Source organism: Chinchilla lanigera, unplaced genomic scaffold, assembly GCF_000276665.1.
Source record: "Chinchilla lanigera isolate Chin_1 unplaced genomic scaffold, ChiLan1.0 scaffold00041, whole genome shotgun sequence".
In the NCBI taxonomy this organism is placed as follows: domain Eukaryota; kingdom Metazoa; phylum Chordata; class Mammalia; order Rodentia; family Chinchillidae; genus Chinchilla; species Chinchilla lanigera.
The window spans coordinates 16,511,391-16,528,782 of NW_004955442.1; the positions used below are offsets into that span (position 1 = coordinate 16,511,391).

Below are 17,392 nucleotides of genomic sequence, written 5' to 3' on the forward strand. Positions count from 1 at the left end.
AAGGGTGTGCTACCACACCTGGCAGCCCCACCTTTCTTGAAAGCCAGTAATGAGCTCCGTCCTATGTAGAGGGACTAAGCAAAGGATCAGGATGTCCTAAAAGATCACATAGTGCACCAGGAGACAAGGACTATACTCAGAAGAGAAAGGGAGGCTGCAATTGAGTGGGGCCACTGAGTAATGGTTGGAACCAAGGCATATTTAATCCCTCCAGTGTTGTTCACGCCCATGTGATAAGTACCAGTAAAAAAAGAAGCAAGCTGTGACAAGTGCTATGGAGGTAACAGTGGCTGGTGAGGCTACCTTAGGTGGAGTACCAGGGAAAGACTCTGTGCTCTAAGGCAGTGGCATTTAAGTAGAGCTCTGAGGGGTGAGGAGACAGAGGCAGGAATGATCTTGGCTGGCTGCGAGCAGGGACCCATAGCTGCAGATACAGGATGAACAGAGGCTGGGGTTTATTCACACTGTAGTAGGGCATTGTGGGAAGTTTTAGGTGGATGATCTATGGGTTGCTGTGTGGCATGCAGATTGGGTATTGTGAACCCTGGAGAGTTGTTGGGAGATAGCTCCTGAGCTCCACAGGAGGAAGGAGGTGGAAAGTGGAGAGGTTTGGGATTTGTGTAGAAATGACCAGACTTGAAGTCCTGGGGAAAGGAATCAGAACTGGTACTAAAATATTGAGATTAAAATGAGAAGTACACCAAATCAGAACTCAGTTTCAGTTCACATGGTTAAGGACCATTCTGAGGGCTTTTTTGGTTGTTTGTAGATATATAAATAAAATAGTATGTATGTTTATGTGTTGTTTTTAAACATTCATCAAAACAAAAACTGGGCGTGAGCTGAGCGTGGTGGTGCAAGTCTGTAATCCCAGCACTTGGGAGGCTGATGCAGGAGGATCACTGAAAATTCTCAGCCAGCCTGGGCTACAAAGTGAGTTCAAGACCAGTCTGAACTGCATAGTGAGGCTCTGTCTCAAAAAGGCAAAAGAAAACAAACAAAACCATGGGTGACAAGCTCATGTTTTTGAGATGCCATCATTTTGAGCAACCTAAGAAATAAATAACTTCCAACTAAACTGACTGTTTTTCTGAAGCCGTAACTTTTCAATTAAATACATGACTCTGGTTAACTGGAAAGTTAAAGTGGATAATTTCAAAGCAGCAATATCAGGATTTATATCTATGTCTTTTATCATATAAATGCGGCAGTTTACTTGTAAAATTCCTAAAAAGAAAAATTTTAACATTACCAAGAACTTCTCCACTCAAATAAGGAAACTAGAAAAATCTGGTTTGAGTTAGCTATGCAAGATTTGTTAGTGGAACACTTAAAGACAGTATTCCTAATGCCCCATTCCTTTACAATAAGTTGAAAACTGTGTACTCAAAGTTCATGATTCATGGAATGTCTAAAACTTAGCTCATGGAAACCTACTGAGATGGTTAGAGATGTTCACAATTTAGGACCTGCTAAAATAAATGAGTAAATTATTCACCTGAATGTTTTTCTTTTTTGTTTTTTGTTCTTTTTTTTTTGAGAAGGAGTTTCGCTATGTAGTTCAGGGTAGCCTTGAACGTACTATGTAGCCCAGGCTGGCCTCAGACTCCTCAGTGATCCCCCTGCCTCAGCTTCTCGAGTGCTGGGATTCCTGGTGTGGGCCACCACGACCCGCTTATTTTTTATTTTTTAAAGGACTATAAAATTATTGACCACTGCTCATCATTATTTACAATAAACAACATAGAATAACAATCGGATTACTGCAAAGTTATTTTTCTGGCTTTCGCTGAAAGTTCTCTAAATAGGGAAAAGACAGCCTACCCGTCAGGAACGAGTTGGGGGTCCAAAAAAAGCATGAGCCAGACGTGGTGACGCACGATAGCATAGAGAAACCTTGTCTCCCAACAACAAAATAAATAAAACAAGCACAGAAACAAACCACCCAGACTGAAATCTCGAAGCCTCCAGACCTCAATCCTGGTCCAGCGAGCGGCCCGAATTCGGAACTTTTATCGTACGGCTAAGAGTCCGCCCCCGCTTCCGGAGGGGCGCTGGTAAAAGACGGACCACTTCCGGCGAGGGGCGTAAAAGAGATGGGTCGCTTCCGGCAAGGCCGTTCTCAACTGCGGTCCGCTTTCCGTAGATGATTGAAGTGCGCGCGGAGGCGGAGGCTCTCCACTCCTCTGGCTCGCGTGCTACAGCTTTCTCCGCTCGGCGACACCGAACCTTGCGACACGGGAACTTCGTACTCTGCCGCCTACCTCTCCTTCCTTTCAAGCTCCTTAAACATCTCAGTTTCCTAGGTTGCTTTACCCCTACCGCATTTTGATCCTCCCCGGAGCCCTCCTGCCCTCCGAGACCCTGGCCCGACCGTGTGTACCGCAGGAGCCACCTCGCACCCGCTGAAATTGCCTGACCGTGATCCGGTGGACTCCGGGATATGACTGATGAAGGGGTGGCTTGGGCGGAAACTAACGAGTAGGGTCTTTTGGGGAAGTCAGACATGGGAGTGACAGTCTCAGGACAGCTACAGAACCTTCTGGCGGACTTTAGTGAGTTTTAACTTATTTATGAGGCTGGCTGATGGACTGGTAACAAAGACTGACCAGCCCAGGTCCAAGTATTGCCAGGAGATCCAACGTGATGCAAAGTCTGAGCTGACAGACATCCAGGCTGCCCAGGCCAACCCACTTTACTGACCTGCCCCCACTATCCGTGCAGCCATGGAGAAGATGTCCCGAGTGACCACTGCCCTCAGTGGCAATGCACTGACTGGCCGCACCATGCACTGCCATCTAGATGCACCGGCAAATGCCATCAGCGTGTGCCGTGATGCGGCCCAGGTGGTTGTGGCAGGCCGCAGCATCTTCAAGATTTTTGCCATTGAGGAGGAGCAGTTTGTGGAGAAGCTCAATCTGCGTGTGGGCCGGAAGCCCTCACTTAACCTGAGCTGTGCTGACGTGGTCTGGCACCAGATGGATGAGAATCTGTTGGCCACAGCAGCCACCAATGGTGTGGTGGTCACATGGAACCTGGGTCGGCCATCCCGTAACAAGCAGGACCAGCTGTTTACAGAACACAAGCGCACTGTAAACAAAGTCTGCTTCCACCCCACCGAGGCCCATGTGCTGCTCAGTGGCTCCCAAGATGGCTTCATGAAGTGCTTCGACCTGCGCAGAAAGGATTCTGTCAGCACTTTCTCAGGTGAGATCCACAGAGGCAGGATGGAGTAGGTGTCTTTGCAGGCACTCGACCTGTCCAGGCAGGCTGAGAAATGCTCTGTGCGTTGGATTGGGTGGAGCTCAGCAGAGGAGGTGTGGAGGCCCCAGCCTGGGTGAAGTGCAAACCTGGGAACTGAGGATGGGTGGTAGGATGAGCCAGAATTGAGGCTGGGTATAACATGATTGAGAGCAGATCAAGTGGATTCACAGCTCAGCTGGGTGGCTGATTAGTTCAGCTGTGTGTGTTACTTCCCCTTCTCTCACCTTGCCAGGCTCCCCTTTTACAGGAAATCTGCCAGGACCCCAGGGTTCTCAGCCCAGGGATGCAGAGGAGGTGGAGTACACTGTGTAGTTCTCCTAGAGCCCTTTTCCTAGCAGGCCCAGCTCCTGATGTCTAGCCTTGAGCCAGCTCTCTTTTGTCTACCTTGATGACACCAGGTGAAGTACAAAGCAGAGCCCTGGATCCTCACAGAATTTATGGGCAGCTGCTGCTGCTTGTTCTTCTTTTTATATTTTATTTTACTTCAGACAGGGAGGCTCAGGGGCTGAGGATTTAGCTCAGCGGCACAGCACCTGCCTGGCAAGCATGAGGTCGTGAGTTCGATTCCTGGTACCAGAAAAAAACAAACAAACAAAAAATTAAAAAGCAGACAGGGAGGCTCTTCATATGTAGTCCAGACTAGCCAGGACCTCACAATGTAGCCCAGGCTGGCCCCAAGCTTGGAATCTTCCTGCCTCAGCCTCTCACGACACCAAGCTTGGAGGCTTATTAAAACAGATCTTGTCCAGTGTGGCGTTGCATACCTGTGATCCCAGCACTCAGGAGGCTGAGGCAGATGGATCACCACAAGACCTGTGTGGGCAACAAGTTAATTCAAAGGCAGCCTGAACTTGTGAGATTGTGCGACCCTTGCTGGGAAAAAAAAGAAAAGAAAGAAAAAGAAAAAAAAAGATTCTGAACTGCCTGTGTCAGAAAAAGGCTAGACACTGTCCTCTCAGGCTCTTGACTGGACCTGATCCCTTGAGCCCCTAGTCTTTTGGGGTTGATCACGCAGCTCTATGTGGAGATGAAAGGGTTGGGGAGAGTCTGCGGTACCCTCCTCAGTAACCTCCACAAGATGCTGGCCCTCAGGGGACTTGGAAGATAGCCAGGCAGGGCTCCTGTTCTCCTAGTGCTCATATATGGCCTCCTGAGACTGGGGCACACCTTTACCCAAGGAATACTGTAAGATGCAGAATTCAAGGAAAATTGAAGCTATGGAGCTTGTGCAGAAACCACCCAGTGTGTCCTCCCATCTAAGCCTCACTCACACTGGGCAGACCCTTGGACTGTACACTTTACCCTCTGGGCCTCCTGGCCTAGCCATAGGCAGGTGCGTGACATCATTCTGTAGCAATTCCAAAGGCTCCTTCCACCCCAGTGGGTCAGTCTCCTTTACCTCTATCTTCTATGACACCCTGCCTGCAGGCCAGTCTGAGAGTGTGCGAGATGTCCAGTTCAGTATTCGGGACTACTTCACATTTGCCTCCACCTTCGAGAATGGCAACGTGCAGCTCTGGGACATCCGACGTCCTGACCGATGTGAGAGGATGTTCACAGCCCACAATGGGCCTGTCTTCTGCTGTGACTGGCACCCCGAGGACAGGTGTGGTGGGGGATGTGGGGGCAGCAGGGCTTCAAGAAGTCTCACTGACTTGACTGTGAGGCGGAGCATGGGGAGCACAGAGTTGGGGGGTGTCCTCTCTTCCAGAGAGGTCACTGAGGGTTTGGGTGGGGCTTTCCTGCAGGGGCTGGCTGGCCACAGGCGGACGCGACAAGATGGTGAAAGTCTGGGACATGACCACACACCGTGCCAAGGAGATGCACTGCGTGCAGACCATCGCTTCAGTGGCACGTGTCAAGTGGCGGCCTGAGTGTCGACACCACCTAGCCACATGCTCCATGATGGTAGATCACAACATCTATGTGTGGGATGTGCGTCGGCCCTTCGTGCCAGCTGCTATGTTTGAGGAGCACCGTGATGTCACGACAGGCATCGCCTGGCGCCATCCCCATGACCCCTCCTTTCTGCTCTCTGGCTCCAAGGACAGCACACTGTGCCAGCATTTGTTTCGTGATGCCAGCCAGCCTGTTGAGCGTGCCAACCCTGAGGGCCTCTGCTATGGCCTTTTTGGGGACCTTGCCTTTGCTGCCAAGGAGAGCCTGGTGGCTGCTGAATCAGGACGCAAGCCTTACACTGGTGACCGGCGCCATCCCATTTTTTTCAAGCGCAAGCTGGACCCTGCTGAACCCTTTTCAGGCCTTGCCTCCAGTGCCCTCAATGTCTTTGAGATAGAGCCTGGTGGTGGGAGTATGAGCTGGTTTGTAGACACAGCTGAGCGTTATGCTCTGGCTGGCCGGCCACTGGCTGAGCTCTGTGACCACAATGCTAAGGTGGCTCGAGAGCTGGGCCGAAACCAGGTAGGTGGGGTTAAGCCAAGGGAAGACTAAAGGCATTGACCTTGGAGGAGGGGTCAGCTGCTCTATCTAATGGCTGTACCTTCCTCAAGCCGAGGACTTGGTTCTGGTCAGTCCTGTCACTAGCACTTGCACCAGTAAGTGAGGGTGTCAAGATCATACATGGCCAAAGCCTCTCTTCCATTTTTTTTTTTCTCTGTCTCACTATTGATGGCCAACCTCCCATAGCATGTAACCCTGCAGAAAGGCAAGAGCTCCCTCCTCCATGCCCTCTCTTGATCCCGTTGGGTCCCTTGCTGCCTCTCAATTCCCTTTTCCCTGTGCTACTGTAGGATAGAGACTGGGATTTTAATATTTCCCATTTGCCAAGAAACTGGGTCCCCAGGGCAGCTGAATGCTGGTGTGTGATTCTGTCTAGGCAGAGGGGCTCTACTTGGGGTTCTGGGTGTCCAGGGCCCTGTAAGTCACTGGTGCCTGCCCCTAGGTGGCACAGACGTGGACCATGCTGCGAATCATCTACTGTAGCCCTGGTCTGGTGCCCTCTGCCAACCTCAACCACAGCGTGGGCAAGGGCAGCTCCTGTGGCCTGCCCCTCATGAACAGGTAGATGCTTAGGGTTGGCTCTCCCCAGAGGATAGGGTTGCTAGAGCCCAACCACTCATGAGCCTTCCTTGCCTCCAGTTTCAACCTGAAGGACATGGCTCCTGGGCTAGGCAGTGAGACAAGGCTGGATCGAAGCAAAGGGGACACACGAAGTGACACAGTTCTTCTTGACTCCTCTGCCACACTCATCACTAACGAGGGTAGGTTGGAGAGCAGGCAGGAATGCTGAGGGGAGTGGGATTAAGCACCACACAGCCAGCCACTCCTTGAACAGCCTCCCTCTCATGCTGAGTAGATAATGAGGAAACTGAGGGCAGCGATGTGCCCACTGACTACCTGCTTGGTGATGTGGAGGGTGAGGAGGATGAGCTGTACCCACTGGACCCAGAACATGTGAACCGTGAGTAAGGACTCTGGTGGGGTGGGGGCAGAGAACATGTGCCTATGAGTGGGGGCTGGGGTAGGATGGGAGTAGGTGGGGGTGGAGCCCCAGGCCTACCCAATTGGTTCCTGCCTCCCAGCCGAGGAGCCTGAGTATGTGCTGCCACAGGAGGCCTTCCCATTACGCCACGAGATTGTGGACACACCGTCTGGGCCCGAGCACTTGCAGGACAAGGCTGACTCACCACATGTGAGTGGGAATGAGGCAGATGCAGCCTCCTTGGCGCCTGTGGACTCCTCCTTCTCCCTCCTCTCCATCTCACATGCGCTGTATGACAGCCGCCTGCCGCCTGACTTCTTCAGTGTGCTGGTGTGCGACATGCTGCGCTTTTATGCCGAGCAGGGTGATGTGCAGATGGCCGTATCTGTGCTCATCGTGCTAGGTGAACGGGTGCGCAAGGACATCGATGAACAGACCCAGGTGTGTGTGATGCAGCAGGGGCGGGCCTCCCTGGAACAGCTGCTGTCCCAGCACCATTCCTGTACATGTTTGGGACAAACCCAGGTTACTGCCTCCTTGTGTGAGCCCAGCCCTCTTCCAGTGTCCTTCCCCCGAGTGTGCCTGGCTGTCCTAACCTGGCTCCATCCCCTCAGGAGCACTGGTACACATCATACATTGACCTGCTGCAGCGGTTCCGCCTCTGGAATGTGTCCAATGAAGTGGTCAAGCTGAGTACCAGCCAAGCTGTCAGCTGCCTCAACCAGGCCTCCACCACCCTGCATGTCAACTGCAGCCACTGCAAGCGGCCCATGAGCAGCCGGGGTTGGGTCTGCGACAGGTGGGTCTGTGAGGGTAGGAGCTTGGGAGCTTTAGGCAGCCCAAGAACCCCAGCTGAGGTGCCCTCTTGCCTCCAGGTGCCACCGCTGTGCCAGCATGTGTGCTGTCTGCCACCACGTGGTCAAGGGTCTGTTCGTGTGGTGCCAGGGCTGCAGTCACGGCGGCCACCTGCAACACATCATGAAGTGGTTGGAGGGCAGCTCCCACTGCCCTGCGGGCTGTGGCCACCTCTGCGAGTACTCCTGATCTGCCGCCGGGCTCCTGAGGCGGCTTCCACAGGGGCTCGGGGGAAGCCCCCCCCCCCCCCAGGGACTACACACACAGCCTCGAGTCTGCCTCTGTGCTGCCATGGTAGGAGGCTGGAACTTATGAACTCAATAAAAAGCAGGAGTTGCTGTCGGACTGTTACCAATCGCTTCGCGGGATGGAGGGCAAGGGCTTCTGGTCGGGTCAGTATCGTCATAGTAACTAGCAGTAGCCAATAGCCAGTCTCGGTGTGGTCTTCGCGAGTTTTCCGGAACAGCTTCTTCCGGGGGCGGGCTGAAGGAGGCCGCTTCCGGGGGCCGACCCGTTGCTCCAACGACAGAGCTACTGGCCACTAGTGTGCAGGGAGGGAGTTCCCGGCGTGCTACGTGTCGGCCGGCGGTAGACCATGGCTCTGGCTGTGCTGCCGCCTGTGCTGCTCTCGCTGTGGATACTGGTGTTGGCTCGGTCCAGCTTGGAGGCAGCGGACGGCGGGGGATGGTGAGCTGCGCAGGGCGGGCTGGAGCGCGGGACGAGGTGGGGTTGAGAGCGAGCCGTGCTGACCTAGTGTGCCTGCAGGCGGCAGACTGGGCCGGGGGCAGACGTGGTCTTGGCGGACGAGCGCTGCACCGTGGAGCGCCGATCCGACCTCAACTACACCGAGTTCGTGCAGCGGTACGTTTGTCCCACCCCTTCCGCCCGAAGCCCAATGAGGTTTGCCGGCTTCGTAAGGCAGATGCCCTAGCCCCCTCCCCTAACCCCCAATCTCCAGGGTGCGTAGGGGCGGTGGGCGCGCGCGACCTAAGCTTGACTCTGTCCTTCTTTCCCGCAGCTACGCCTTCCTCAGGCCCGTCATCCTTCAGGGACTCACGGAAAACTCGGTGAGTGCTGATGCTCATCACTAGCAGCTGACCCTGCTTGTCCAGCCACTAAATGGTCTCATGACCCCCACAGAAGTTCCGGGCCCTGTGCTCAAGAGAGAGTCTGTTGACCACCTTTGGGGACCACGTGGTTCGGCTGAGCACTGCCAACACCTACTCTTACCAGAAAGGTGAGCTGCCCCACCCCTTGGGGCCTGCCTGCTTGCCAACATCCTGAAGGCAGAACCAGTTGGTCCTCACCATGCCGTTTCCCACAGTGGACCTGCCCTTCCACCAGTATGTGGAGCAGCTGCTACATCCCCAAGACCCTGCTTCTCTGGGCAACGGTGAGCCAGCCTTGGACAGCAGTGGGGGTGGGGCAGCTGGGAGTCCCCAAGTGTCAGGATCCCTGCGCATTGTTTTTTGACAGACACTCTGTACTTTTTTGGGGACAACAACTTCACGGAGTGGGCATCACTATTCCAGCACTACTCCCCACCCCCGTTTCATTTGCTGGGAACCACTCCTGCTTATAGCTTTGGAATCGCAGGTGGGTTCTCCTCAGGAACAGGAGGTATGAGGGGGCCAGTATAGATTAAATCTAGTCACCACCTCATCACTGACCCCACAGGAGCTGGCTCTGGGGTCCCCTTCCACTGGCATGGGCCCGGGTTCTCTGAAGTGATCTACGGCCGTAAGGTCAGCACATGGTGGTGATGAGGCTTGGGGCATGATAACTGCAACACATGAGTGACTTTACAATCCTACCCCTAGCATTGGTTCCTCTACCCACCTGAGAAGACACCTGAGTTCCACCCCAACAAGACCACACTGACCTGGCTTCGGGATATTTACCCATCCCTGGCACCATCTGAAAAGCCCCTGGAGTGTACCATTCAGGCTGGTGAGGTCAGTAGCTGGTAGGAGGGAGCCCAAACAGGCCAAAAGGTTCCCAACTAAACTCTGCTCCGCTCCCCTCCCCTCCCCTCCCTTCCCCTCCTCAGGTGCTGTATTTCCCTGACCGCTGGTGGCATGCCACACTCAATCTTGACACCACTGTCTTCATCTCCACCTTCCTTGGCTAGCCAGAACAAGCAGCTGGCAGGCACGCACACACCAGGATGTCCCCATGTACTGGTCACAAACTTTATTACAGGAACAGTGGCAGGAGTGGCAACTTCAACCCAACCCACCCCCATCTGCTTTTCCAGCCCAGAAAGAAGATGAGGCTCACAGCCCGGCAAAGGCTATGCTGAGAGTGGGAGCAGTCCAGAGCCCACCAGCAGAACTATCTGGGGCAGGCACATCAACACAAATTATATACAGGAACTGGGGCTTCTGCTTCAGGACCCTCCTGAGCCAGGGTATCAGGCAAGGTGGAGCAGTGGGCCTCAGTAGTCCTCCACCCAGCCGTTCTCAGAGATGAATGCATCGATGACCTCCTTCATGGCCAGGTTGGGAATAAGCTGTTCCTGGGTCAAGGGGCTTCGGGTCACAGGGTCAAAGTGCCCCACACGCTGCAGTGACAACAGGGTCAGAGTGCTCCGTGTGCCAGTCTGTGCCTCCAGCCCTGGTTCTGAGGCTCATAGGCCCTTACCTGCAGATGTTCCTCAATGTCCTTGCGGTCATAGGTGATGCCACTTGGTGTGATACAGGGTTCCCTCATCAGCTCGAAGCTGATCTTGCCACATAGATAGTCAGGGATATCTCGCTTCTATAGCACACAGGGACAGAGTAAGGGACCAGGAAAGGAACACTGCTTCAGCACTTGCTACTTACAGCCTTCAGAGAAGATGCTCACCTTTCTCTTTTCATCTACCTGAGAGAAGAGCTCATCCATGTCCGCCATGTATTTGTCCTGCAAAGAATTGAGTATTGTGTGTGTGGGCCACTTGAATATTCTTCATGCTTAAGAGACATACCAACATGAACCGGGGGCACTGTTACCATGTCACACAGGGGGACAGATTCACCTGTGGGCCAGGGCACCCTCAGTTACATGCACGCACACACACACAGACCCTCATGTGGGCCTAGGGCACCCTCACGTGCTTGGCCTCAATGCAGGCCTGCTGGGCTCGGATATGGCCATCATCCTCGTCACCCTCATGATTTCGCTGACACTCTTCCAGCTCCCTGAGGATTGACCAGGAGCTGGTCAGAGGTGAACCTGGCCAGGAGATCAGAGCCCACCCCCACCTCAAGCCTCTTCCCTGTCTGCTTCCTGTCCACCCGTGTCAGCCTTTCAATAAACACTTGTGTTGGTGACTCAGCTTAACCTGAGAGAGGGTGGCCTGGTGGGGGAGGGGCGCACCTCTCACGCTCAGCAGTGATGAGCCGGGTGAGGTAAGAGTGCAGCTCACTCTCCTGGTGGATGCGCCGCTCTTCAATGCTGTTCCAGCGCTTCTTCTTGGCAATTCGCAGAGCGCTAGGGATGTCATCCCCAAAGTTAAGCCGCTGCTCTTTGGCCAGGCTATAGGCTGGGAAAATAAGAGTGGTCAGGTCAGGTCACATGGGCTGGTCCACACTCCTGGCCCCAAGTGCCGCGTGACCAACTTGTCAGTTCACCTCGCTGCAGATTGGCAATGGCCTCGTCGTAATTCTCCATCTCCAGCTGGCACTGCCCCAGGAAGAAGTGTGCCTTCACAGACTGTCCGTCCAGTTCCAAGGCCCGCCGACAATCAGCCAGTGCTTGCTCAGGCTGCTGCATCTTCAGGTAGCACAGAGCTCGGTTGGTGTAGTATACTGCCACCAGGGGATTCCGGGTCTGGAGACCAAGGCCAGTAGTGTGAAGGTGTGGGCTCCGCCACTTCCTCTCACACCCAGATGCCCCAGATTCTGTTCCAGGTTGGGGGCTCACAGCTGGAATGAAAAACTGTAAGTTTCTCAGTTGTCAGCGCTGGAATGCTAGTTCGGCCCACCCTCAACTCCAATTGATTGTGTAAGGAGAAGTTCCTAAAACCTGTAGGGTTCTCAGCTTTGGACCTAGGGTCCTCAAGAGGCAGAGGTATCCGGCCTCCAGCCCAGCCAGCCCCAAGCGTTTCATCCGCTCATCCCACCTGCTAGTTCCCAGGCGTTCTAGCACAGACTACAGAGCCGCGCCCGCGAAACAAGGTCGCTGCGAGCTTCCAGGGGCAGGGCTGAAGGGAATCCCGGACCCGTCCCCACCCCCCGCACTCACGATGGCGCGGCCATAGCAGGCCGCCGCCTCCGGGTACTTGCGGCCCACGAAGAGCCGGTTGCCCTGTTCCTTGAGCTCCTGCGCGCTCGGGCTCTTCTCTGGGCTGCCGCCGCCAGCACCCATCCGCGCGCTACCCTCCTTCTCCTCTTTGCCCTTCATGGCCCCGCGCGGCACGGCCCGGGATCTGTTCCCAGGGTCCGTAACCGGCCGCCTTGCGCCCGCAGCCCGCGGAGCGACCCGCTCGGCCCGGTCCGGCACTCCGCCACCGGAACTTCCGGCGCGAGGCGGGGCAGGCGGGAGATCACGTGATCCCGGGCGGGGCCGTGCTCCCAGAAAGCCCAAGGGTGGAGCACCGCAACTCCAGGCACTCACTGGCCCCCGCCCCCCGAGTCAGGCCCTGCCCTAAGGGACTCCGGGACTCCACGCCGCGTGGATTTAGCAGCTGCCCGCGTGCTGGGGGGCTGCAAGGACCTGGTTCGCTGGGCCACCGTCCTGACACGCCACCGAGAGATTCTGCGGGCGTTCGCGGCGGTACTTGGGCGACTGTACGCCGTGGACCGCTGGTAGGGCGGCGAAGATAAGGCCGATAACCAGGCAGGAGTCCGCGACCCGGACTCCCCTCACTGTCTTTCCTCAGGTATCGGGAGGAGCTGTCCACGGTCATTTGGTGATGAGCGGAGAAGCGACTCGAGAGGATTTGCAGCGACTGGAGGCAGGGAAACTAATTGGGAGGGGAGGGGCCAGAGAGAGATGGGACTTCTTTCTAGGCTGGACCGGCGGGCGGGGCTTTATTGGGGGCGCGGTCTCGTGAAGGGGCTGGGTTTTGATGGGCAAGCTTCTCTGGGAGGTTCAGGTCCAGCAACCCTGTATACACCCCGCCTCCCGAGCTGGTGGTGTCATGCTCAGCCACCGCCATCCTCCTGCCAGATATGTGAGCTGCAGTCACAAAGTTGTGTCCTCCTAGGCATGGGCCGGGCCACTGCCTCCATTGTGCCTGACTGCAACTTAGGCTCTGTCGTCTTTGCCTTTGAGATGGGCAGATGGTGTGTCACAGGGTCCTGGGCAGGCGCTCCAGGATGTTGTCACAAGAGCTGCCCCTTCACTGTCTATAGCTGTTGTGAAGGCTGGAGCTTGGAAGATGACAGCCTTCAAGTCCAATGAGGCAGTACCTACTGTACCTGGGCCAGGTGCAAGAGCGTGTCACAGCCCTAAGCCAACCTGAATGGACTACTGGTGGGCTGGGAGTACATTCAAGATCCCAGTCAGGGTGGAGTGGGTGGTTGGTGACTTTGGGCCCGACTCCCTGAGGCCCTCCCCCAGCCAGAGTGCATCAGGACCGTGGACCCCTCACATTGTGGAAACAGCCTTGTGGAGTTGGGCCATGTTGCTGTAGCTGTGCCTGGACATGTGCCTGACCTTGGCACTAGCATGGTTGCTCATAAGGATGCAAGGCAAGCCAAAAAGCACAGGACTCAGACCAAATGAACTTGGCTGTGGCCTAAAGCCTGGCTGCTCATCTGCCATGAGACATCAGGATACAGGTTTCTGGACTGCAGGCTGGCTGAATAAGAGGCTTAGTGTCCCCAGAGCTCAATAAAAGCTTGCTAAACTCAACGTGACCAGGAGCCCAGTCCCTCCCCTGGTGCTCTAGGTCCTACAAATATGGGGCCCCTGGCCTTCCAGTTATTCCAGCAGTGTGGAATAACTCTAGCATCTCCTTCCAGGTACAGAGGGGCAAGGGGTATGGAAGCCCAGGCCATCCTCATGGTAGGAGCATCCCTTGCGGTCTGTTAGCAGGGTGGGAGTAGACAAACCTCCAGAGCCCCAGGATAAGTACCTAGTACAGTGTAAAATATTTATTCATTCTCCAAAAAGGCTCAGACTGCAAGTCCTGGAGGTGGAGTGGGTGGGATTAGGTCTCCTCTGGGACCAGCTTTGGGAACCTCCCCCCACAGCCTGGGAGGGGGAACCCAGGGATGAAGTGAGGCTTAGCCTCAGCTGGTGGACTACAGGGCCCACCTGTCCCCGCGGGGTGAAGCAGCCCTGAGATGTCCACTCACAGAGGGCAGATGTGCAGACCTGCCTGGTGGCTGGACACTACATGCCCCTCTGGCCCTGGGCTGCAGGTCAGGGTGGTGGGGGGATGTGGGCACCCAGCAGGTCATAGGCGAAGACATTCCAGAAGATAGCGAAGAGCAGGAAGGTGCCATAGGCGAGCAGCACCACCCACCAGCCACACTGGTCCTGCAGGCGTTCCTCATAGCTGCGCAGGATGGTGAGGCCCATGCTCACCCCCACCACTGCACCTGCCAGGTGCGCCATGAAGCTGGGCTGTGGGCCTGAGGCAGGCAGTGGTGGGGAGAAGCGCAGCCACACAGCCCGGCCCACCTCGGAGCTCACTGCAGAAGGAGCAACAGGTGGGAGGTGCCCAGTCTGCAGGCTGAGGGCCCCCAGCCCCCACCCAGCCCCCTACTCACTGCACACCAGGGCCAGCACCATCCTCAGAAGCTTGTAGGGACACCTCATCCCGGCCCAGTTCTGAAGGGGGCATGCAGACAGAGAGGCCGTGAGGCAGGCCAGGTGGCCCCCTTCCCACACCCCTCCCAGGCGTCCCAGTTACCATGACAACGTTGGCCAAATGTGCTGAGCACAGGGCATAGACCCCGCCAGAGCCCCCCACTACAGGGGCACGCATGTCGGTGATGGAGACAGTCAGGGAGCCTGCATGAGCAGAGGCAAGGGTGAGGGCGCAGCCAGCCAGCGAGGTCAGCAGGGGGGCCATGCCCGCCTCACCTGCCAGCACGCCTGCCAGGTAGAGCAGGCTGATGCGGAGTAAGCCATGCACCATCTCCAGGGGCACCCCGATCATCAGCTGCAGGAGAGCATTGAACCCCAGCTGCTCCAGCCTGGCCACGTGGGGACAAATAAGCAGGAGGGATAGGGTCAGCTGTGTGGCCTGCCCTCAACCTATGTCATGCTTCCTGTCCCCCTGGCTCTGAGCCTTCTTTACTGAAGGGACAGGGTGCTGAAAGTGCTCGCCAGCTGGCTCCCCACTCACCCAACGTGCATGAACATGTACGTGAGGAAGCGCCACGCTCGGGCACGGTGCCCAGGATGGTACACAAGGGGGCTCTTCATGTACTCAGGGTGGTAGGTTTGCAGCACCCATTTGTTGAGGCGGGCCCCATAACAGAGAAACACAACAATCTGCAGACAGAGTATAGTTGGTCAGGGCCAGGGATTCTCAAGGCTCCCGGGGTGGCGGGTGGGCAGCCCACCTGGGCGAGAGTGACCGAGGCCATGAACACGGGGGGCGGGCAGCTGCGGTGCCTGTAGAAGTACCAGCGGCGGTCCACCTCACAGGGCAGGATCTCATAGGCCACATAGCGCACAAATCGCTTGTAGACACCTAGCCCTGGCTCGTCCAGCAGCCCATCTCGGGGCAGTGCCCGTTGTCCATTAGCGATGGCCCTCTTGAAGCTACTGGAGCGCTTGCTGCTGATCTAGGGGGCAGGGGCCTGAGTGTGGGCCATAGTGTCGTCCAAATGGCACCCTTGCCCTTGTGGATCAGAGGGCCTGCCCACACCCACAAACCCTCCCTAGGGAGAGGCCACCTGCCCACCCTGCTTTGGCCAGAGTGCTGTGCCTGCCCAGGCCTGGGCCCCGCCCCTACTGCCCACCATGGCACTGACCAGGTCCACCAGCTCCTGGTAGCAGATCTGGCCCCGCTCGTTGCTCTGGGCCAGGGCCACCAGCATGTCCAGCTTGGCTGGGTCCAGGGGCAGCTCATGGCTGTGCACCAGACCAGCAAAGGTGTCCGCACCAATGAAGCCTGTGTTCTCAGGGTCCAGCTGCTGCGGTGGAGGAGCCGCAGGCCAGTGCCTGAGGGATGGCTCGGATCTGCAGGCTGGTTCCTGGGACCCTGGCTGGTCACAGGTCCTAGGCCTGCCGCTCCTGAGCTCCCCAGGGTATCCCCCACCCTACCTCATGCTCCACCCGCCAGTCCTGAGAAGAGCGGGCCCCTCAGAGAACGCCCACCCTCCCACCCTGTTTTCCTCCAAGGCCGGCCAGCAGTTTTCTGGTCTAGGCACAGGGCCCGAGGGCGTGTTGAGAAGGGGCTAAGGCGCAGCCGCCCCCCACGCGCCCTGGCTCCCGGACCCCGAGACGGAAAGGAGCCGGTAGCAGCGCTGCTCCTACCCCACGCACCTGCTCCTGAATGAGCTGCAGCAGAGAACTCCTGTCCATAGAGCCGGGCCGGGGGCCGGGGTCGGCCGAGGCCGGGAGGGGCTGCTCTGCGGAGGGCTCCGCTCCGCCCCGGCCGGCCCGCTCTGCCTGCTCTGTTCAGCCCGCGCCACTCTCGGGCCGCGTCACGGAGACGCGCACCCGCGCACACGGCGCCCCTGCGCGCACGCGCCCCACACGCACACCCGAGGCAGCCACAGGAGCACTCAGTGCACTGTCCCAGTGCTGGGTACCGCTCTCGCGCTCCGCGCTGCAGAAGCTCCTCCCACGAAGTTGCTGCACTTAAAACTTCCGCTGCGAGACCCTTCGTGCCCGACTCAAGGCTTGACACGAACCTCACCTCCTCCGGACGCCTTCCCAGGCCACCCTGCTGCCCGACTCTCCAGACTCTCCAGGGCCCAGAGCACTCTGAAAGTGCCAGTATGCTTTTTAGAGACACCCATCCCTATACCCAGCACCGAGCCTTGGAGGCTGCGTGCAAGCTCCAAGTCAGCTGGCAAAGGTGGGGAAGACCCTGCTCTTAACTGTCCCCACAGTTAAGAGCAGTGCCAAAGACCAATCTATACGCCCAGCCACTTTTGCAGCCCCAGGGCCAGAGCAGTCCCTCCGAAGGCAGGGATGCAGCAGGATAAGGGGAGGAGCTGCTGCTAACAAGGGTAGACAGACCCTTCTCCAACCGGGGAGTCGGTAGACCAAGGGGATGCACAGAACCATGGCAACCCCTGCCTAGACCCAGCCTGCTGTCTCAGATACAAAGTATCATCACTCCTGGCCTCTGGGAGGAGATGAAGCAGACTATAAATAGCACCCTGTCCTGACCCCAAATGACCCCAAACCCAAATCCAGACCTTTACAATCAGTCACGGATAAGGGTATCTAGCTGGTACAAGTGTGTGGGCACTTGTCCAGGGATACTGAAGGAAAGCTGTGTTGGGGGCCATCTTGGCCATGCTTTCCCCTTAGGCCAGGGTTCCACAGTTATTGTCCCTGGCAGGTGGTGACAACAGCTGGATCTCAGAACTGCCCAGCCAGGGGTAGAGCACAGGGAATAGACCATGAGGGAGTATATTCAGTCCTGGAGTTGGGTAGGAAGACCTTAGGCAGGGAAAGTTATATTCTCAGAAAAGGTACTGTCACCACACAAGGGACCGTCACCCTGAGACCCCAAGATTGATGAATGCTGATGCTCTTGGACCACAGCTGGGCATGACTGGACTCTCTTTTGCGGCGTGGTTGGGGAAGCAGATCTGGGAATCTAATTCAGGACCTTGTGTTTACCAGGCAGGTACTGTGCTGAGCTATATCCCAGGCCCCATGACTGCACTTCACAAAGGCCATTTGTGAACTGGCCTTGGGATGGGA

The 17,392-nt window shown here is 56.6% G+C and overlaps 4 protein-coding genes and 1 long non-coding RNA gene across 13 annotated transcripts; 3 read left to right on the forward strand and 2 right to left on the reverse strand.

Annotated features, from left to right (window-relative positions):
- The first annotated feature begins 1,683 nt into the window (after positions 1 to 1,683).
- Positions 1,684 to 7,906, forward strand: Wdr24 (WD repeat domain 24). 2 transcript variants are annotated; one of them, XM_005391617.2, is made up of 9 exons: positions 1,684 to 3,207; positions 4,693 to 4,870; positions 5,013 to 5,685; positions 6,167 to 6,285; positions 6,364 to 6,485; positions 6,581 to 6,685; positions 6,807 to 7,231; positions 7,321 to 7,505; positions 7,582 to 7,906. In XM_005391617.2, exons 1-9 carry the CDS (start codon positions 2,727 to 2,729, stop codon positions 7,748 to 7,750), a joined length of 2,457 nt encoding a protein of 818 aa, XP_005391674.1. In that variant the 5' UTR covers positions 1,684 to 2,726; the 3' UTR covers positions 7,751 to 7,906. The 2 variants fall into 2 exon arrangements, with proteins under 2 accessions (XP_005391674.1, XP_005391675.1); XM_005391618.2 differs by having other exon boundaries at positions 2,058 to 3,207; positions 6,807 to 7,147.
- A 97-nt stretch (positions 7,907 to 8,003) lies between these two features.
- On the forward strand, positions 8,004 to 9,716 carry Jmjd8 (jumonji domain containing 8). Of its 2 annotated transcripts, XM_005391620.2 has the most exons (9): positions 8,007 to 8,248; positions 8,327 to 8,422; positions 8,580 to 8,628; positions 8,702 to 8,798; positions 8,886 to 8,954; positions 9,038 to 9,157; positions 9,239 to 9,306; positions 9,382 to 9,516; positions 9,612 to 9,716. In XM_005391620.2, exons 1-9 carry the CDS (start codon positions 8,157 to 8,159, stop codon positions 9,690 to 9,692), a joined length of 807 nt encoding a protein of 268 aa, XP_005391677.1. In that variant the 5' UTR covers positions 8,007 to 8,156; the 3' UTR covers positions 9,693 to 9,716. The 2 variants fall into 2 exon arrangements, with proteins under 2 accessions (XP_005391678.1, XP_005391677.1); XM_005391621.2 differs by lacking the exon at positions 9,038 to 9,157 and having other exon boundaries at positions 8,004 to 8,248.
- A 23-nt stretch (positions 9,717 to 9,739) lies between these two features.
- Stub1 (STIP1 homology and U-box containing protein 1, E3 ubiquitin protein ligase) lies at positions 9,740 to 12,343 on the reverse strand. Of its 2 annotated transcripts, none has more exons than XM_013517760.1 (7): positions 12,260 to 12,343; positions 11,176 to 11,374; positions 10,922 to 11,087; positions 10,656 to 10,743; positions 10,409 to 10,465; positions 10,205 to 10,321; positions 9,740 to 10,124 (listed from the first exon to the last, which is right to left on the reverse strand). In XM_013517760.1, exons 2-7 carry the CDS (start codon positions 11,315 to 11,317, stop codon positions 9,999 to 10,001), a joined length of 696 nt encoding a protein of 231 aa, XP_013373214.1. In that variant the 5' UTR covers positions 11,318 to 11,374; positions 12,260 to 12,343; the 3' UTR covers positions 9,740 to 9,998. The 2 variants fall into 2 exon arrangements, with proteins under 2 accessions (XP_013373214.1, XP_005391676.1); XM_005391619.2 differs by lacking the exon at positions 12,260 to 12,343 and adding an exon at positions 11,789 to 12,078.
- On the forward strand, positions 12,259 to 13,413 carry LOC106149304. The gene is made up of 2 exons (XR_001235381.1): positions 12,259 to 12,351; positions 12,426 to 13,413. It is a non-coding gene; the product is annotated as an uncharacterized LOC106149304 (long non-coding RNA).
- A 205-nt stretch (positions 13,414 to 13,618) lies between these two features.
- Positions 13,619 to 17,390, reverse strand: Rhbdl1 (rhomboid, veinlet-like 1 (Drosophila)). Of its 6 annotated transcripts, none has more exons than XM_013517764.1 (8): positions 15,995 to 17,390; positions 15,481 to 15,639; positions 15,067 to 15,291; positions 14,847 to 14,995; positions 14,582 to 14,694; positions 14,409 to 14,509; positions 14,266 to 14,326; positions 13,619 to 14,187 (listed from the first exon to the last, which is right to left on the reverse strand). In XM_013517764.1, the coding sequence occupies exons 1-8, from the start codon at positions 16,031 to 16,033 to the stop codon at positions 13,916 to 13,918; spliced, it is 1,119 nt and encodes a 372-aa protein (XP_013373218.1). In that variant the 5' UTR covers positions 16,034 to 17,390; the 3' UTR covers positions 13,619 to 13,915. The 6 variants fall into 6 exon arrangements, with proteins under 6 accessions (XP_013373218.1, XP_005391684.1, XP_005391683.1 ...); XM_005391627.2 differs by having other exon boundaries at positions 15,481 to 15,642; XM_005391626.2 differs by having other exon boundaries at positions 14,409 to 14,694.
- Positions 17,391 to 17,392: the final 2 nt, after the last annotated feature.

Coding starts and splice junctions, on each gene's coding strand:
- Wdr24 (XM_005391617.2), top strand. CDS start 2,727: ATGGAGAAGATGTCCCGAGTGACCACTGCCCTCAGTGGCAATGCACTG. Junction 7,232..7,320: donor CATGTTTGGGACAAACCCAG/GTTACTGCCTCC, acceptor CCATCCCCTCAG/GAGCACTGGTACACATCATA. Junction 7,506..7,581: donor CGGGGTTGGGTCTGCGACAG/GTGGGTCTGTGA, acceptor TCTTGCCTCCAG/GTGCCACCGCTGTGCCAGCA.
- Jmjd8 (XM_005391620.2), top strand. CDS start 8,157: ATGGCTCTGGCTGTGCTGCCGCCTGTGCTGCTCTCGCTGTGGATACTG. Junction 8,423..8,579: donor TACACCGAGTTCGTGCAGCG/GTACGTTTGTCC, acceptor TCTTTCCCGCAG/CTACGCCTTCCTCAGGCCCG. Junction 9,158..9,238: donor TTATAGCTTTGGAATCGCAG/GTGGGTTCTCCT, acceptor CTGACCCCACAG/GAGCTGGCTCTGGGGTCCCC.
- Stub1 (XM_005391619.2), bottom strand. CDS start 11,947: ATGAAGGGCAAAGAGGAGAAGGAGGGTAGCGCGCGGATGGGTGCTGGC. Junction 10,322..10,408: donor AGGTAGATGAAAAGAGAAAG/GTGAGCATCTTC, acceptor TGTGTGCTATAG/AAGCGAGATATCCCTGACTA. Junction 10,125..10,204: donor ACATTGAGGAACATCTGCAG/GTAAGGGCCTAT, acceptor TTGTCACTGCAG/CGTGTGGGGCACTTTGACCC.
- Rhbdl1 (XM_005391625.2), bottom strand. CDS start 16,033: ATGGACAGGAGTTCTCTGCTGCAGCTCATTCAGGAGCAG. Junction 14,996..15,066: donor CCTCGGTCACTCTCGCCCAG/GTGGGCTGCCCA, acceptor CTCTGTCTGCAG/ATTGTTGTGTTTCTCTGTTA. Junction 14,327..14,408: donor ATTTGGCCAACGTTGTCATG/GTAACTGGGACG, acceptor TGCCCCCTTCAG/AACTGGGCCGGGATGAGGTG.